The sequence below is a fragment of the Pieris brassicae genome, chromosome 3, assembly GCF_905147105.1.
Source record: "Pieris brassicae chromosome 3, ilPieBrab1.1, whole genome shotgun sequence".
In the NCBI taxonomy this organism is placed as follows: Eukaryota; Metazoa; Arthropoda; class Insecta; order Lepidoptera; family Pieridae; genus Pieris; species Pieris brassicae.
Window position 1 is genome coordinate 16,107,929 of NC_059667.1, and position 18,925 is coordinate 16,126,853.

Here is an 18,925-nt window from a genome sequence, read left to right on the forward strand (position 1 = left end):
TAAATGTTTTAGCGAAAATTTAATATTGCGTTACAAGAGTATCTACGAAAAATAAAAATAATCGTCAATAGTGTAGCGCAAGGATACCTAAAGCTAGATGATAGACACTATCATAAGATTACTTCGTGTGAGATATTAAATCCGTATTACACCGTGGCAATCCGCTTATAGCCAAAAATTAATCAAGGACCCGGCTTAGGGGTGCTTTGTACACAAACGAGATCGATATAGATAGACTTCACGAATTCCATTTCATAAGTAAAATCTAGTCAACGTCAAATTATTGTACGAAGATTTAGGTATTTATGGTGGTTTTTAGTTAAATGTAAATTTTTTGTTATGCGAGTAGTTACTACGATTTCGTAAGTGCTTTTAAATAAATTATTTAAAAAAGAAAACATTGTTAAGGATACGAATTGACAGATAGTAATAGAAAGAAGCGTATTTAGCGAGAAAATAAGACTAAAACAAAAGTAATAGACATCTTGCATGATGTACTAAAACCAAAACTGTTTTGGCAGTACTTGGCAACACGTCGCATTGGGACATATAGCAAGTCGCTCAGATAAAAGATGGCTCTTAAAAACAACTACAGTGGTACCTCGACATACGAGTGCCCAACATACGAGTTTTTCGAGATACGAGACGAGCGAAATTCGAGATACGGGTTCGGTTCGGTTCGGTAGAACTGACGACTGAGGAGATACAAGAGTTACAGTCACAGTAGCATACTGAGGTTATGCAAGAAATTGATTTTGAGGAGTCAGAGGAGGAGGTTATTTCTACAAGTGAGATAAAGGAGATCTTAGGAATGTGGGAGAGTTTCACAGTTCGTAGAAAAAAAAACACCCACAAAAAGTTGCAACAGGTCGTGCATCTGACCTTTTTATTGACACTTGCCTAACTAATTTCCGGAAGAAACAAACCTCCTTGGACATGTTTTTTTCTAAACGGCCTACAGGTGAAAGCGAGAAAAATGTAGCGAAAAAGGCAAAGACCAGTGAGGATATCTAATTTATTTCTTTACATTCACTTATTTGTTTTTGTGCAATAAATATTTGATATTTGTAAATACGTTTTTATTATTCAAAACCACGTAACAAAAATAACTGGGGTGACATTTTGGAGGTTGGAACGGATTAATGTTAGTTCAATTGTTTTGTATGGGGAAATTTGCTTCGAGATACGAGTAATTCAAGATACGAGCAAGGTTGCGGAACGAATTAAACTCGTACGTCGAGGTACCACTGTATATGGGAAGGACAAAAGGGAAGAAGAAAGCCATGGATGTAAATAAATCGAATTCACGAAGTAAAATAAAAAAATACTGAGATGAGATAATGATTTGGTTCAAATAATATTTATTCTTAAGTAAATAATTCATTTCTTATTAGTCTGTAATTTCGGGCACTCGTAAACATTGATAGATTTGTCCTTTGATACTGAAACCACATTTTCGCTCGACGCATTAAATTGTACGCCCCACACCTAAAAATAAAATAAATTATAGTGAAATATGTATAGAAAAGTTATACTCTCATTGTCAAATGAGTTATAACCTGGTGTTACATTCGATTCTCTAAAAATATTTTTTTTTCACGAAAGACGATCACTTGTATATAACCTACCAATTACACAGACATCTTTCCTCAGGAAGAGTTTTCAAAATTGCAAAAATCTCCAAAGGTTTTATATATTTCATACAAATGTAGTCAGAATGCAAAACATTGATAACACAAAAACTTCCATTGTTTTAAATGTTACTGTCATTGTAAGAAATTAAATACTTCATATATATATTAGTTATATGTAGACTTACCTACGTCGTGAATGCTGTTAAAGAAAATCGAAATAGACTTACTATATTACTATGATCTTGAAAAGTTTTTAAGATCTTAAGGCCGGAAGTCGACGCAATGACCACCTCCCCATCACCAGTTCCTGCCGCTATGCAAGCGCCGTCAGGTGAAAAGCCTACATGTAAAACCCAGGTCTTGAGCTCTAAACTGGCTTGAAGATCACCACTTGCGCTGGAATTTTGTAGTCGGTTAACGATCGGTGGTAATTAAAAGCCTATCGTCAGTTGTCGGCAACGGATTTGCCAGCCTTCTCACTGTATGAGAGTCCATGGGCGGCAGTATCACTTAACATTAGATGAGCATGCTGCCAGTTGGCCTACTGTTCTATAAAATATTCAACGTGCTTTGTTTACTACAATTTAAAATATAACGGTCCTTACATACGAAATTGGCGTTTTGTCGTTTGACCTCAAATATGTCCTGTTTGGTTAGGAACTCCAATTTCAATTTTTTACACCAATTTACTTGTGCATTTGTTTTTCGAAAACCATGATTTATTTCATTTTCCCGTTTTAATTTATTTTTTTTGCGTCACTCTTAAAATGATTAACATGAAATATCGCGTTTACGACTGTTCCAACGTGGCACCTGTGCTGCAGGAACGACTCGAAGCCTAAATCATGGCAGCGGTGTCGCAAAGAAAAACACAGTGCACTTTTGGTTCCAATGTTTTCGTTCTGGAAATTTCGAGCTGCAGAACAAGCCCTGTGGACGGCCGGAGACCAAAGTTGAAAACGAAGAATTGATGGGTATTGTGGAAGCGGATCCATCATCAACTAATGATAAAACTGTAATAATTCACTCGAAGCAAATTGAGAAGGTGAAAAAGCTTGAAAGTTCACGAATTAAGTGAAGCAAATCGACAAACGCGTGTCGACTGCTGCATTATATTTCTCAACCCGCACAAATAATGAAGGGATTTTAAATTAAATCGTTCAAATCACCTGTGATGAAAGGTGGATCCTATAAGATAAGCACTTCCGAACCAGCCAAATCCTGCCCCAAGCACCTCCGAAGAAGTTACTTGTAAGCGTTTGGTGGACTAGTGCCGGTGTCGTTCACTATAACTTTCTTAAATCTTGCCAGACGATTACAGCAGATGTCTATTAACAGCAACTTTAAACCATGATGGATATGATAGGGGCCGACACTAATTATTTACTTTTTTACAAACATTACCCACACATTGTCTATTCTTGAAAACAAAGGATTCCTACAAAAAATTAATACGTTTATGTACTATTATTTTTGAGAGCTTTGCTTACTTTTGCTGACAAGAGGAGGGTGGGGGGGGGGATAAATTGCAGTAAATCTGCTTACGTAATACTTGAACGGCCCTCTAGCTGCTAAACAAACAAGGCTGGTCAATCGCTTTAGGCCACTGCAGCTAAACGAAAACGCTTGACCACACACTGCAACGAAATTAGAGGAGCTTCAATCGAAATGTCTAAGACATCCACCATACTGCCCGGACCCTGCTCCACCTGATTACTATTTTTTTCGAATTCGAATTTGCAAGATAAAAAATTCAACTCTGATGGGGCATTCGAAACAGCCTTCAAAGATTTTATTGATCACCGTCCGAATGGTTTGTTTTGTATATGGATAAATTTACTACTATTTAATATGGCAAAAGTGTATAGATAGCAAAGGTACATACTTTGATTTTAAAAAAATGTGCTGTAAGTACTTTAATCATATGTAAGAACCTAATATTTCGACTTTGCTATCTTTTGTATATCCCATTCTTTGTTTGTACCATATACCCCTCAACTTAATGTTATACATAGGCGCTATATTATAAACTTGTAAGCCTAAGGTTTAGTTTAATAATAAAAAAGTGCCTGAAGATGTGAAAGACAGTTCTTTTAATTACCTATATATGTCCCAAAGATTAAGGAAAATAGTGTTAAAATATGTTACCATAATACCATACCGTAATAATTAAACCTGGCATATATTGGTTTTATTTTTGGTGTAAGGCATAGAACACTAATTTAATTTAGTAATAGTTATAAACTCACACATTAAACAACTTGACAAATCCATCATTAGATGCAGTGATAACTAGTTTACTGTTTGGTGAAAATTCAATACATCTGACATCTTTTGTATGTGCTTCTACTGTGTGAATTAATTTACCCTGAGTTTCATCAAAGATACAAATATTTCCATTAACAGTACCGCTAGCTATAAACTTGCTATCTTTACTCTGAAAAAATTAATCACCTTTATTTACAATAAAATGCAAAATAACATTTATTTCTATGATATAAGATGAGAGTTAAGTCATACAATAATTCTGATAACTAAACTGAAAAATCAATTGAAATGCCCATTAATAAAGAAATATTCACTTTTTATAATATCAGTATAGTTCATGATTTTTAACATTAGTACATGTGAAAAAGAAATTTTTCCCACTCTATTGAGTGACTATTGCCAGTGCCCCACCTAAATGCGTTATAAGTTAATTATTTTATTCAAAGTTTTACGTTACCCAAGACACACATAAAGCAAATTTTGCTCTAGTATCAAGAACTTTTAAGGCATTTTTCTTCACCACATCATAGATAATAAGTTTTCCAGTATGAGTACCAGACACTATCTTAGTGCCATCAGGTGAAAATGCCACCTTCCATGTGTCAATTGAACCTGTTTCAATCTCATGAACTTTGTTTCCAGTTGATAACTCCCAAATTATTAGAATCGAGTCTAAAGATGTTGTTGCCAATGCTGAAATAGAAAAGTTATTTTTTAACCTTAATTCGTTATTTAATTATTTATTAGACCATGACACTCTAATCTGTAAAAAAATCAAACATCCAAAACAATTGGTGTTATTACAAATAAGTCAAGTCAAAGTAAGTCTTTAAATATTAGTAAAAATAATAAACCTTACTATATCCATCTGGGCTTATGGCAACTGACACAATAGCCATACTATGTCCTTTCAGTACATGCAATAATTCCAGCTTATTATTCTTTATTTCCCACACTTTTGCAATGCCATCTAGTCCAGCTGTTACTATATAATCTTTTGCTTTTTCACTAAACATAGTAAATTATTAATCAATATTTATACAAATTTTAAATAATATTTATAGATGTTACATACTTAGTGTCACCAGTTGGTACAATTTTCGTCCAAGCACAACAGTAAATTGGATCTTCATGTGCATTCTCCTTTTTACAAAGAAGAGAATACTAAAATAAATTATTAGAAATATTAGAAAATTTAATAACTTTATATACTCCAGGGAAGCGCATATTAAATATTTTACCGCTTTAGCAGGCATACTTTACTCTGCAAAATATTTGATTATGCTGAATGTTTAAACTTAGCACCTAAGTAGTAATAATTATTACTAAGTTTTTAATATGAAATTTGAATCTTATAACTAATTTCAATTTAAAATTATTACCACAGATTAGTATGATTGTAAATTGTGTCTTATAATTAATTGACACAGTTTGCCTTTGGCACACTGACATGACTGTATAATAATTAATACAGATAAAGAGACAAAAGCTGCAGACTGATTTGCCTCTAGCTTGTTCGCATAGAATTAAGCTAAATATTTCTGAACGAGATCATAAAAAGTAATTTAACAAAAATATGCCACAGGCAAGGTGGTATGGTCTTAGGACTAACTTGCCTGGCTGGCAGGCGATAAAATAATAAGAAATGGGAATCAGTAAACACAACATAACATTTAGGGCCAATTTCATGGGATTTAATATGTTGAAGGATGAATAAATATAAAGATGAGAATGTTTGTTTGTTCATTTACTTATTACAATTTGTATAGTAAATAACACAGAAGGCTGATCGATCACCTACTATTAGATGCCTATTAGATTAATAAATGGTCATATAAAACAGATACAGAAATCTGAGGCCCAGACCTAAAAAGGTTGTAGGACCATTGATCATTATTACTTATAGTAAAAAACAAATCTAATCAATACAATGTCTCATTATCTATAAAATCAAACAAATCATATAGTTATAAATTATAATTTACAAAATAATTATTAAGAATATTGATAACTATAATGGGCAGTCATAAATATTTATGCTTTTATCTTCTGAAACAGACACAATTTTATTGCTTTCTGCATTAAATCTTACTCCCCAGACCTGTAAAAATTAATAAAACTTATTAGTTTTCTAATCTAAATTGATTTTATGATGTATATGTATTTATTTACAAAGATGACCTGATCAACATGTTCTTTGAATACATGTTGGCACTGCATAGTATCTAAATCCCAAACTCGTACAGTTCTATCAGAACTGCCAGATACAAATCTTTTACCATCTGGTGAAAAAGCAACAGATAGGACCCATGAGGCGTGGCCTGACAAAGTGCCTGCTAAGTTAGCATGTACTCTAAAATCACAAAAGGAAATGATTATTGTAACATTAGTATAAATATTTAATAACTATTTAAATATTTTAATAACTTATTACTTTTTATTTTGGCTGAATTTAACCAAGCTTTTAGTTTGACTATTTAACAAATTTTATTTCTCAGACATTCAACACTTTCAACAAATTTTTATGATTAAACAATATAACATCTTATTGTGATGAATAAATATTAGAAAAGGGAATGTTGTTTTCAGAAATTAATATGTAATAAATAGTTACTCAAAAGGATTAGCCTTACGCATCATAGAGTTTCATGTGTCCATCATCAGATGCAGTCAATAGCAGTTGTGAATCAGGTGAGAAGCACAAACTTCTTATAGGCTTTGCATGTCCTTCTAATGTATGAACTAATTTACCCTGTGCTACATCAAATATTTTTACAATTCCATCTAAAGCACCACTTGCAATATATTTACCATCAGGACTCTTAAAAAAAATATCATAATTAATAATATAAATAAAAATAACAATACAGTTTTTAATCTATAAGCTATGCACTTCCTTAAATTTTATATTATAAATATCAATAAGTATACTCACATATGCAACACTCAATGTGAATTTACCCCTGGTATCTAATGTCTGTTCCAATTTACCAGTTTCAACTGAAAATATCAGAATTTTTCCAGCATTGCTTCCTGATACAACATTTTTTCCATCAGGAGAAAAATCTAATGTCCATACATCTGTTACTCCAGTCTCCATAGTTTTTAATTTCTCCCCAGTTTCAATATCCCATAATATCAAAGATGCATCTTGGGAACTACTAGCAAGAGCTAAAAATTATAAACATAAAGCCTAAGAACAAAATGTCATTAGCAATATTTTTATGAAAATGTGTGTGCAAGTTTATGTGCATGTCTGTTGAATGCATTTAAAATGTAGTATTAATAATAATTATAAACCTTTTTATTTCCTGTTTTATAATAGTTGGTAGATGCTATATTACACTAACCAAAAATATTGATTTTTGTTAGTAGGTTAGCTTAGATTATGTTAGTTATATATATTATTTATTTATGAATTAACAGGAACCCCGGTTTAGGTAAAAGCCTCCTACAAAGATGCCCATTTTTGTTGGTCACTCCATAGCACAAAATGTAGTATTACATTTAAAAAATAAAAAATCCTTATCCTAATTCCATTCTTAATTATAACATCCTTTTTATGGTATAACTCACTTTTGCCATCAGGGCTTATAGCTACTGATATTACACCTAAAGAATGACCATCAAGTTGATGCTTCACTTCAAGTTTGCCATCAATTAGCTGCCAAATTTTAACCATATCATCTAAGCCTCCAGTTATAATATAGCTTTTTGACTCCTCTTGTTCTGGATTGGAATCCCTGTAAAATAAAATAATAATGTATACTTAAAATTGTATTCTTTTTAATATTCTACTACTAAATTGACTATAATTTATATGAGGTCCAAATGAAAGGACATACATAGTATAGGTGATAGGACGAAAATATTGTTGTTCCTTAGATCCAAAACGGGCTTCCGTTATTAATTGTTATGTAGATATGGTAATAGGTTATGTGTACATACTGCGAATGTTCATTATTGTCCTCGTCAATTTTCTTTTCGGGTTTAATATTACTCCATCCACAACACCATATTGAATCATCGTGAGAATTTTCTTTCTTTAATTGTACATAATACTAAAATAAATAAATATAATTCGGATGATTTCTTGCCGGTAATTGTTTTGATATAAATATGTATTTGAGTATGACTTACAAGGGTTGTAATAGACATGTTAGTTTAAAATTAAGGTTTTGTTATTTTTATTGAAGTCAGTCAACAAAACAAAATATAATGTTTTGTTTAATATTTCGATACACGAAATCTTCACAATTTTAACAAGTTAATTGAGAATTGACTTTGACACGATTTTTTTTTTTAAATAATTTTATGGCCTGGTAACGAGACCTTTAAGCCAAGTCTTATTTACGGTCACTAATTCACATGTTATTCTATCGTTTCACTTGTTTTCTTAAATCTTCCCCACGGTATTTTTGATGTATTTATATAATGCACTATAACACTTTTTGTTTTTGAGCAAATCACACAACAGGCGGCGGGAGGGATCACTAATTTCCATTATTTCACTTGCCAATATTAGTCTATTAAAAATGAATATTTGGTTTTGGCATTTAAAAAAGATATGGTTGATATCTGCGATCTCGTTATTATTACAGAAAGAGCAAATATTGTTACCTATAATATTAAGTTTAGCGAGGTGCGCGGGTGCAGTGTTATGCCCAAAGCGCAATCTGTTGATTGTGGTAACGAACTCACGACTCACGATACAGCTAGTATTCAACTCATCATACCAGGGTCTTATATGTAAATTTTCCTGTATACTACCATACCATTTTCCTTTCAATTTTTGATCTTCTTTCCATAATGTTGTCCATAAATTTTTTATCGAGTTATTGATATAATAATAATCAGTCATAGGAACCTGTACCACATTTCTGACATTAAGAGTGTTAATCCCTTCATATGCAGCTTTGTCTGCTTTTTCGTTACCAGTAATACCTTTATGTGAGGGTACCCACATAAAGGCAACAGTTATATCTTTTTTATGCAACCGCAAGACAGTATCTTTAATTAAATAAATAATATAATTAGTTTTAAAATTATTAATATAAGAATGCTTAAGGCTATTTAAAAGACTCAAAGAGTCTGTCAAAATTAGAAAATATTTACAATTATTTATAGAAATTATAGATTTTAAAGCGGCCAACACTGCATATGCCTCTGCTGTAAATATGGAGCACTTTTTATCGAGAGCAAAGCTTTGAGCAACATCTTTTTGGGAATCATATACCGCACTTCTCACAAAATCATTGCCTTTACTGCCATCAGTGTAGATTGTATAATACTTGTTATTTTCTTCTATAAAAGCCAGTAAATCTGAATTATTTTCGATTGAATTTGATAAAATCGTAATAGGATGAGTGATACAACTGTATGAATGAGTGTAACACGACCAGTGTGAAAGTTTTTTGATGTTCGAATAATGAGATTGTATTTCTAAGAAGATCTGGCACAGAGTTGGAGATGTACCTCTCAGGAGATCATTTGGTGAAGTGAGTGGACCATCTATATTGATTGGGTGAGGTATTATCCTATTTATAATTTGGATATTATTTGATGATAATAGTTTCAGGCAGTATCTTTCTGCAAGCATAAGTCGTCTCAATATCAATGGCATAATATTTGTTTCGACTTCCATGGCCCTTATGGGAGTCGAACACATTGCTCCTGATATGATCCTTAAAGCTCTGTTCTGCAATATATCCAATTTATGTACATGAGTGCTATTTAAATAAGCTAAAGAACTGTAATCAAAATGACTTCTTACAATAGATTTATATAATAATGAAAGTATTTTGGGATCTGCACCCCATGTAACACCTGCTAGACATCTTAAAATGTTAACACCATTTAATGCATTCCTAGATACATATTTAATATGTTCTTCAAATGACAATTTCTGGTCAATGATAATACCTAAAAATTTGTGTGAGGTGACTCTTTGAATGACATCACCATTATAGACAACATCCACTACTGGTGTGTCCTTTCCAAATAGCATTAAATTACTTTTGCCAGCATTTATTTTCAATTTTAATGTGTGTTGATAATAATTATTTAACTGTCTTAAGGCAGTGTTAACATTTTCAATGGCTACTGTTAAATTTACATCTGAACTATACAACACTAAATCATCTGCAAATTGAAGTATATTTACATTTTTAGTATCAACATATTTACATATCTCACAAGTATACAAATTATACAACAAGGGTGATAATGTGGCACCTTGTATAGTACCTTTTGATGCAGTTCTAGGTCCATATAAGATATTGTTATGCCTAACATATAGTATTCTGTTATTAAGGAAATCATAAATCCATTTACATAATTGTCCAGGTATACCAGAATTACTGAGTACCTTCACCAGTATGCCAGGATCCACACTGTCAAATGCACCTTGCACATCTAGAAATACACAAACTGTGTGTAATTTATTGTTTTTTGCATTTTTCAGATCCGATATGAGAGAAATGAAGCTATCAACACAACTTCTTCCTCTGCGAAATCCATATTGAATGTGTGGAATGACATTATTGGATTCTGCATATTTTCAAATATTTTTCCAATACATGATGATAACGAGATTGGACGATAAGAACTGATCTGTTCAGGTGACTTATCTGGTTTTAATATAGGTATTACACATTGAGTTTGCCATGAACTTGGTATGAGTTTTTTATGCCATAGATTATTAAGAACATTCAAAAATAGCTTTTGTACAGATTCAGATAGATGTTTTATTAATAAATATGGAAAATCATCTAAACCAGGACTAGTATTTCTTCTAGATTGTATACTCATTAAGAGTTCAGACCATGAAAAAGAATCCAATAAAAATTTAGATTGAGGATTTTCATTGTTAATATTAAAATAATTGTCTAATGAATTTGGGTCAAGTAAATTGTTACTATCTGATAACTTATCTAAAAGTGGCTCTACAAATTCATCCCTATATGATTTATTACCAATTCTGATACCCTTAAACTTTTTAATGAGATTCCAAATTTTACTGATGGGTGTAGTTCTATTGAAACTATTGCAAAAACCATTCCAACTGATTCTTTTTTGCTCCTTTATAGTGCGTTTTTTTAAAGCATCTAATCTTTTATAGTTGATGTAATTATATTCTGTTGAATCATTTCTATACAATTTCAAGGCTTTGTAAGATTGTATTACGGCTTGTTCACATATGCTGTTCCACCAAGGGGCTGGTGGTCTACTCCTAAAGTTAGTCCTAGTGAATCTAGGAACTGCCATGAGTTTGAGTTTATTGAGCCGGTTACAAAACTCATCATAAGATTTTATTGGACTCTCTTCGCTAACCATCATGTCATGGAAGACCAAACCAGAAAATTCACTATACTTTGTCCAATCTGTTTTATCATATAAAAATCTGTCAACATGTTTATTAATTGTGTATCTTTCAATGCACATTGTAATGTTTGTTATGGTTGGATAATGATAACTACCCATAGCATCATCATGTACTGACCATTCACAAAGAGGAGCCACACATGGACTAACAAAGCTTACATCTATTGCTGAGGGGTTGCGTGTAGGATAATTTACTGTAGTAAAGCTACCATTATTCAAAATACATAAATCACATTCATCAATTATATTATATAAGTTATTCCCTCGACTTTTCGTAGACATACATCCAAAAGCAATATGATGTGCATTGAAATCACCACTTACAAAAAGAGGCTTCGGTAATTCTCTTATAATATTGTGCAATCTATTCATTCTCATACTCCTACATGATGGAGGACAGTACACACAAAGAATAGACAGTGTAGTATTTTCTGTGTATATACTTATGGCTATAGTTTGAATATCTTCATAAAAAGTAGTATTTATAACATTGTGTTTCAAATATGGTTTAATTAATATTCCTACACAATTACGAGGATTTTTTGAATTTTTATTGTAGAAATTATAACCGGAAATATAAAAAGATTGATGGTCTTTTAACCATGTCTCATTTAGTAAACAAATATCAATATTATTTTTTCATTTAAGAATTTTGTAAGAAGATGTTTTTTATGATTTGCACCTTGAACATTAAATTGCGCAATACGTAGAGATGATGTTGTATATGGTTGTGTATCCATTATATTGACAAATTTTTAATAAGTATATCTTTAATAAATGTTGTAGTTATAGGCTCATTATCATTCTTATTACCTATTTGAACCAGTGTTTGTACCAGGGCCATAAGTACATCACTGTTTGCAATGATTTGTGATTTTATATCATTAATACTTACAGCCTGTGAGACAGGCTTAATATTTACAGATTTATTTACATGTTTGGGTGCATTATTTACACTAATCACTTTTTTATTTACAGGGTTGGAGCATGGTGGAAGGGGAGGGAACTCATTGTTATCTTTTGTGCTGGCAATGCTTGCATATGTTATTTTATTTTTCTTTTCTAGGATTTTATTCATTTTTATTGGACACATTTTGGATATTGCTAAATGAGGTCCACTGCAATTTACACAGCAAATCTCATTTTGTTTATTGCAGTCTTTATAAGAATGTTCACCTGAACAAATAGAGCAACACTGTTTGCCATTACAAATTTTAGCATAATGATTAAATTTCATACATTTGAAACATTGTTGGAGAGGAGGTATATATTCAAACACTCTGTAAAAAAATAAATCATATTGGACACTCTCAGGTAAAGAGTTTGGCAAAAATGTGATACTAACAGTTTGTGTTCCGACTAATTCATTGCCAATTTTTTTCATAAATCTCCTAACTGCAATTATTTCATTTGTAGAAGTTAATTTCGTAAATAGTTCTTTATTTGATATACTTGCAGGCACAAATCTGATAATACCAGTTTTTTCAATTTGAGCTGCTGGAATGTATGCTTTCATATCATGTTTCTCAAGAAAATGTATATTGTGTATCAAGTTATTAGCTGTATTATGTTGTTTAAATATGACAACAATTTTATTTGCGCTAATTCGCCTTATTGCCACCACGCCTTTAATTTCGGAGAATATGTGGTTTAAATATATTGGGCTTTTATTTCCCAGCCTGTCCTGAATATTTTTGTTTTCAATAATAACCTTAAATTCCATATTAATAGAATTTTCAGGATATAGTCTTTTATAATTAGGCTTGAGATATGGGATATACGAGTCTTTCTCACCGCCTCCGCCGCCAGCATCAGAAACATTTTGGGGATCTTCGAGCCGCCGTCGTGGTCTCTTTTTTGAGTTGGGCGGGTCAAGCCCGCCCCCCTCGTTTCCTTCCATTTGTATTATTTATACACTATGTTTATATTTAATTTGTCTATTAATACTGTTATTTACAAAGAAATAATCTTTATTTTAATTAAAGTATTATTTTAGAAAAAATAGTACCGCGCTTTTTCAATTTCCCGCCAAGAAAACTTTGACACGATTTTTTTTTTTTTAATAATTTTATGGCCTGGTAACGAGACCTTTAAGCCAAGTCTTATTTACGGTCACTAATTCACATGTTATTCTATCGTTTCACTTGTTTTCTTAAATCTTCCCCACGGTATTTACTTTGACACGACTATAATTACAGATGACTACTATAATAAATAACAAATTTGACAGTAATGAACATAGAAATTTATTTATCGTAAGTTCACAGTAGTTTCTTCCGTGCTAGTCAGTGATGCCAACTCCTAAAGAATATTCAATTAAATATCGATTAAAAACCCTTAAAATTATTTTTGTACATTCGCTTATACGTTTCAAATATGAATAATAAATACATTCAAGTAGAGTCTGACTAATGAAAGAAGATAATTGAATTATTTGAAAACTTTCGGATGGCAACCCAGAATATCATTGTCAATTTCTCGAATTGGCTGTTGTCAAACATTCGTTTTGGTTTATTTTGTTCTTATTTATTCATTTACGTGTTTACATAAAAGTTTAAGTAAAACTATTAAAAGTAGAGTTCGAGAGATAATCATAACAGCAATGACTGTGATGAATCTATGCATATGGATCTTTTGGATTCGGATTTTGATTATTCCAAATAAAGTTGTGTTTCATAATAAATATAGTTTTAGTTTTCCATGCAATGCTAGTCGTTTTAAGTATTAATAATAAAAGACCAAATGCGTATAGAATTTAATTTTATAGAAATACAGTTATTATCAATTTAAAAAAAATCAAGTATCAAGCAATTTTAATCCACAAAATACATCAAACTTTTAGGGATACCATACTAAATTTTTGGAAATTTGCCGCGCTTTTTCGTTTTCTTTTATTAGTCTGACTCTATTATAAAATAGGCCGATTATCATTTTTTTTTATATTTCAGTTATAGCCACGCTTTTAGTGTATTGGTTGGGTTAAATAAATTGTATAGAATCGTGCGTTGTTTTATGATACATGTTTTTCTTGAATAAAGCTCCCCTTAATATTCTATAAATGTAGGTACCCTAAAAATTAGACATCTTGATTCCCCTAAAATTATTGAATCATAGATTAGGTATGTTAATGGGACTATCTATAGATGAGAGTAATAAAATAAGCATATTCAGATAATTTTAGTTTAAGAAAAACATACAACTTTATTAATTAAATGTTTTTATTCAAGACTATTAATATTTGTTTATAATGAATGTTTACTTAGAACATTTGTATAATACTAAGCAGGTTGCAGAAAGCTACTGCCAGATGTACGATTTAAATCGTACTTCTAAGATTTTCTGGAATTTTTACTCATATACGACTGTAGCGGTTTGCTGCCAACATTTCGTAATAAAACGAATATTAAACGGCAAGTATTATATTCGGGTAACAACCTCACTTATGCCTAGATATTTTACTTCAAAGACGACCCTTTACGCCTGAAAACCCTTTTTCATATAAAGTCTGTATTTGTGTACAGTGTTACAAAACTTATAATTTTTTTCTTGTAACGGCTTGTCTTGGAATTGTCAAAAACCTGTTTTTCTCATCAGTCTCGAGCTCTAATTGATTATATCCTTTTTTGATCTGCATACTGCCTTTAATGTTTATTGTGTTACTTCAATACGCTTAAGCAAGAAGTGAAAATGAACAAGAGCGACCTGCGCCAGGAACTCTACTAACTACTAACTACTACGAACTAGGTTACGGCCCGGTAAAAACCAATTTAAAGTCAGGTGCACAGTTTGTGACGTCGAAATGGTTTCAAAATATAAAGTTACATTCTTCAAGGCAAAAGGCAGCCAATCATTTAAAATAAAACCTTTCCACTTTTATTTCATTTCAAAATTTCCTTGGTATACGATTTTATTGAGTTCCTGTATGATCGATAATGCTTTTTTTCAACTGGCAGCTCTGGAGTGAGTTGTAAGCTGTGGTATATCTCGTTTTTGGTGAGTGATGTGCCAGTCTTAGATAGTTATTTTATTCAATTCAGAATAATTTTAAAAGATAATATAAAGTCTATGAAACATAACAATTAATCGATAATAAATTAAATCTTGATCCACTCCGAAGCTTCTTTTTAAGTGACGGTTTCAATATAACCTAGCAACATGGCTATGTCAAAATCTACAAATACTTACAATCGACAAAATTGGGAAGATTCCGTAAGTAAGAACAAATATGTTAAGTATAAAATGTATCCCGTGTCAATTTTAATTCTATTTCTATTTTTTAGGACTTTCCTATTTTATGTCAGACATGTCTTGGAGACAATCCTTATATTCGTATGGTAAGTTGTCTATATACGTTTCTTGGTTTTATATGGCCAAGGAAATAAAGTGATGAATCTTTATTCAAAACTGTTTATAATTTTTCTCATTTATTACAGACAAAAGAAAAATATGGAAAAGAATGTAAAATTTGTATTAGACCATTTACTGTCTTTCGTTGGTGTCCAGGTGCTAGAATGCGTTTTAAAAAAACAGAAATTTGTCAAACATGCTCAAAACTTAAAAATGTTTGTCAAACATGTCTCCTAGATTTAGAATATGGTTTACCTATTCAAGTTCGAGATGCTGCTTTAAAAATACAGGATGATCTACCTCGGAATGAAGTTAATAAGGAGTATTATATACAGAACTTAGATAGCGAAATGGCTAAGTTTGATCCAACTCAACCAAGCAATTCCTCTCTAAAAACAAAAGGGTCTTCAGACTTACTGTTACGCCTGGCAAGAACTGCACCATATTATAAAAGGAATAGACCACATGTGTGTTCATTTTGGGTTAAGGGTGAATGCCGCAGAGGTGAAGAATGTCCCTATAGACATGAAAAGCCAACTGATCCTGATGATCCCTTAGCTGATCAAAATATTAAGGACAGGTATAGTAATAATTTCTTCATATTATAAAAAAATATTTTTTTAGTCAAATAAACTTATTCAGGCTAAAGTATGATGAAGAAAGTAATTTTATCCTATAAAAAATTAAACTTTTTATCTGCTTCTGGTTTAGTAGATTTCTTATAAAGATAAGATTCATAATAGCAATAAGTTTGTAAAGTAAATTAATGTTGATTTACCAAAATATTAAATGATTAGTTTTTCTATAACAGTTTTAGTTAATGTTTAGTTACGTGATTTACCTATATAAATCATAAAATAATTAACTAAGTTGAACTTTTAATAGACAATTAATACCATATAATTTGAATGTGCCTTTATAACCCCAGACAGGATAGTAGCAAGATTTAACTTGTATATATTTAACTTTAAATAATTCTTAAATACTTTTTTCAAATCAGATACTATGGTGTAAATGATCCTGTGGCTGAGAAGCTTATGCGGCGTGCAGCAGCAATGCCTGCATTACCACCACCAGAAGACAGGACGGTGACAACTCTGTACATAGGGAATTTGCCTGAGAATATCACAGAAGATGAACTGAGAGGACATTTCTATCAATATGGTGAAATAAGGTATGTTGATTATGGGATTTAAGTAACCTTTGTAATGTATAATACATTGTAATATGCATAACTATAAAATTGTATCATACTTAATATTACTGTGATTTACTATTTTTAAAATGCTATATTCAAATTTCTCTCATTTCAGGCAACTGACCTTAGTTCCAAGGGCACAATGTGCCTTTGTGCAGTATACAACAAGGAGTGCAGCTGAGCATGCTGCAGATAAGACATTCAATAGATTGGTGATAGGAGGCAAGAGACTCACAATAAAATGGGGCAAATCTCAAGGTGAGGGGAGAGTCTGGATTACAATTAATTAAATGGTGTGCTGTTTATTAACATAAACATTATTTCCTTTTAACAGGCCGTCAAGGAAATAATGATAAGAGTGAAATGGCGCCCCCACTAGAGCCCGTTCCTGGTTTGCCTGGAACTCTACCTCCACCGCCGGCTTATTTACACCCATTCCCACCTCAGGTAAGAATCTTTTGTAGGGCTAACTAAATCTGAGTCTTGAATCATTGAATCAAATCTTTTTTCCAATAAATAAATGTTCGTATGATTGTTTACTACACAAGAAGGTTCAAATATACAGAAAGCTAAGCTCTCAAAAGGTACCAATGGTTAAATAATAACTTAAAACTACTTTCCAGATGCCACCTCCAAACCGTCCCAATGACTTCTTCAATCTGCACCACTATGGTGGGCCTTGGGGTGGTTGGGGTGGACCTCCACTCCCCCCAGGTCCGCCGGGCATGCCCCCTGGGCCCCCAGGTATGCCACCTGGAATGCCGCCTGGTCCACCTGGCATGCCGCCGGGACCACCCGGAATGCCACCAGGTCCACCTGGCCCACCGCCAGGTCCACCCTTGGCTTTGCATTATCCCAGCCAAGATCCAGCGCGTTTAGGTGCCCATGCGCACGCATCTGCCCCACAAACTTAATTTGTAGCTATGTGTAATAGAATTAAATATGACTCTTAGATTTAAGTCTTAATTTTTTTAATTGAGTAGATGATGGACATTTTGAAATATCACAATGTAAGTATCAAAATACTAAATCTAATGTATGCATTTTTGTACAGTGCTACGATATAACTTTGTAACATAATGTCTGTGTATTTTGAAATAAGGTATAGAAATATATAAATTTTCAAAAATGGCTCCTTAAATTTTTTAGACTTCCTTTGTTTCCATACATAAATCACTATGGAGGTTTAGATTTCATTGTATGTATGGGTGTTCTCAGCCACTGCTAAACATTTCCAAAAAGCTGTCAATGTCAATTTGCCTGTTTCTGTTCAATCATTTTTCTAGTTTACATACATGCAGAAATTAGTAAACTATATATAGTAGTAATGCATGTCCGAATAATTGAATAAAAAAATACTAAAACTAATGCTGGATAAAAAAATAGTAAACAGTAATTCGTAACAACAACTGTTATAAATTCATTTTATTTTAAACTAAATGAAATTGAATTAGTGGTTAAATTGGTTTTTAGAGTATGGCTAGATAGATATTCTAGAAATTTAATTCATCAATTATAGGCAATCGGGTGATCAGTGCCTGACATGTCGATTTTTGGATTTCCGCACCGTACGAGCTATTGTGCATATAAAATTGTGTAAAATCAGAGCGCAAATGTGCAACTTCAGTTTCAGTGGTTCGGAGGTTGTCTTTTATTACAAATTTAAGCACATTTTTATAGTAATTACATAGGTATTATTACTTTATTTGCTAACGAAATCAAACTTTAACGTTTAAACCAATGCTGTCCGTGTCTAGCACGGTACTGAAAAGATGATTCGCCGCTTGGGCAAGTTCTAGAGCATAGTATGTATTCATTATCAAGCTTTTATGAGCTATACAATTTAACAAAATGGTAACGCCCCCACCAACACTTTCTGTGTATTCATGGACGTGACGCGTGAAGACTATTCGTCGTAATTTTTACCCCCTTATGCAATATGCAAAAGTGAACTTTTTAAAAGTTTTTTTCCAAAAATGCTACGAATATTTAATTAAAAAATGTATTAATTTCAATGTATTTTTTTGGCAGTAAGCCTTCCTGTTTTTCATTTAAATAGAAAAAGTTTTCTCACAAAAGCAATTATGACGGTTTT

General features: G+C 32.0%; 3 protein-coding genes and 1 long non-coding RNA gene across 6 annotated transcripts; 2 read left to right on the plus strand and 2 right to left on the minus strand.

Moving 5' to 3' along the window:
- Nucleotides 1–1,127: 1,127 nt before the first annotated feature.
- Nucleotides 1,128–5,285, minus strand: LOC123707026 (WD repeat-containing protein 61-like). The gene is made up of 7 exons (XM_045656776.1): nucleotides 5,144–5,285; nucleotides 4,978–5,066; nucleotides 4,762–4,910; nucleotides 4,360–4,595; nucleotides 3,884–4,071; nucleotides 1,862–2,030; nucleotides 1,128–1,488 (listed from the first exon to the last, which is right to left on the minus strand). The coding sequence occupies exons 1-7, from the start codon at nucleotides 5,156–5,158 to the stop codon at nucleotides 1,381–1,383; spliced, it is 954 nt and encodes a 317-aa protein (XP_045512732.1). The 5' UTR covers nucleotides 5,159–5,285; the 3' UTR covers nucleotides 1,128–1,380.
- Nucleotides 5,286–5,874: 589 nt separating this feature from the next.
- Nucleotides 5,875–8,190, minus strand: LOC123706844 (WD repeat-containing protein 61-like). Of its 2 annotated transcripts, XM_045656349.1 has the most exons (7): nucleotides 8,043–8,190; nucleotides 7,851–7,963; nucleotides 7,479–7,645; nucleotides 6,838–7,073; nucleotides 6,536–6,723; nucleotides 6,084–6,255; nucleotides 5,875–6,003 (listed from the first exon to the last, which is right to left on the minus strand). In XM_045656349.1, exons 1-7 carry the CDS (start codon nucleotides 8,058–8,060, stop codon nucleotides 5,914–5,916), a joined length of 984 nt encoding a protein of 327 aa, XP_045512305.1. In that variant the 5' UTR covers nucleotides 8,061–8,190; the 3' UTR covers nucleotides 5,875–5,913. The 2 variants fall into 2 exon arrangements, with proteins under 2 accessions (XP_045512305.1, XP_045512306.1); XM_045656350.1 differs by lacking the exon at nucleotides 8,043–8,190 and having other exon boundaries at nucleotides 7,748–7,883.
- A 562-nt stretch (nucleotides 8,191–8,752) lies between these two features.
- LOC123706845 lies at nucleotides 8,753–13,279 on the plus strand. Of its 2 annotated transcripts, XR_006753434.1 has the most exons (3): nucleotides 8,753–9,426; nucleotides 10,366–12,599; nucleotides 13,026–13,279. It is a non-coding gene; the product is annotated as an uncharacterized LOC123706845 (long non-coding RNA). The 2 variants fall into 2 exon arrangements; XR_006753433.1 differs by lacking the exon at nucleotides 13,026–13,279 and having other exon boundaries at nucleotides 10,366–12,947.
- A 1,982-nt stretch (nucleotides 13,280–15,261) lies between these two features.
- LOC123707605 (pre-mRNA-splicing factor RBM22) lies at nucleotides 15,262–17,961 on the plus strand. Its single transcript, XM_045657791.1, has 7 exons — nucleotides 15,262–15,494; nucleotides 15,566–15,619; nucleotides 15,719–16,212; nucleotides 16,633–16,806; nucleotides 16,946–17,088; nucleotides 17,165–17,277; nucleotides 17,454–17,961. Exons 1-7 carry the CDS (start codon nucleotides 15,441–15,443, stop codon nucleotides 17,742–17,744), a joined length of 1,323 nt encoding a protein of 440 aa, XP_045513747.1. The 5' UTR covers nucleotides 15,262–15,440; the 3' UTR covers nucleotides 17,745–17,961.
- Nucleotides 17,962–18,925: the final 964 nt, after the last annotated feature.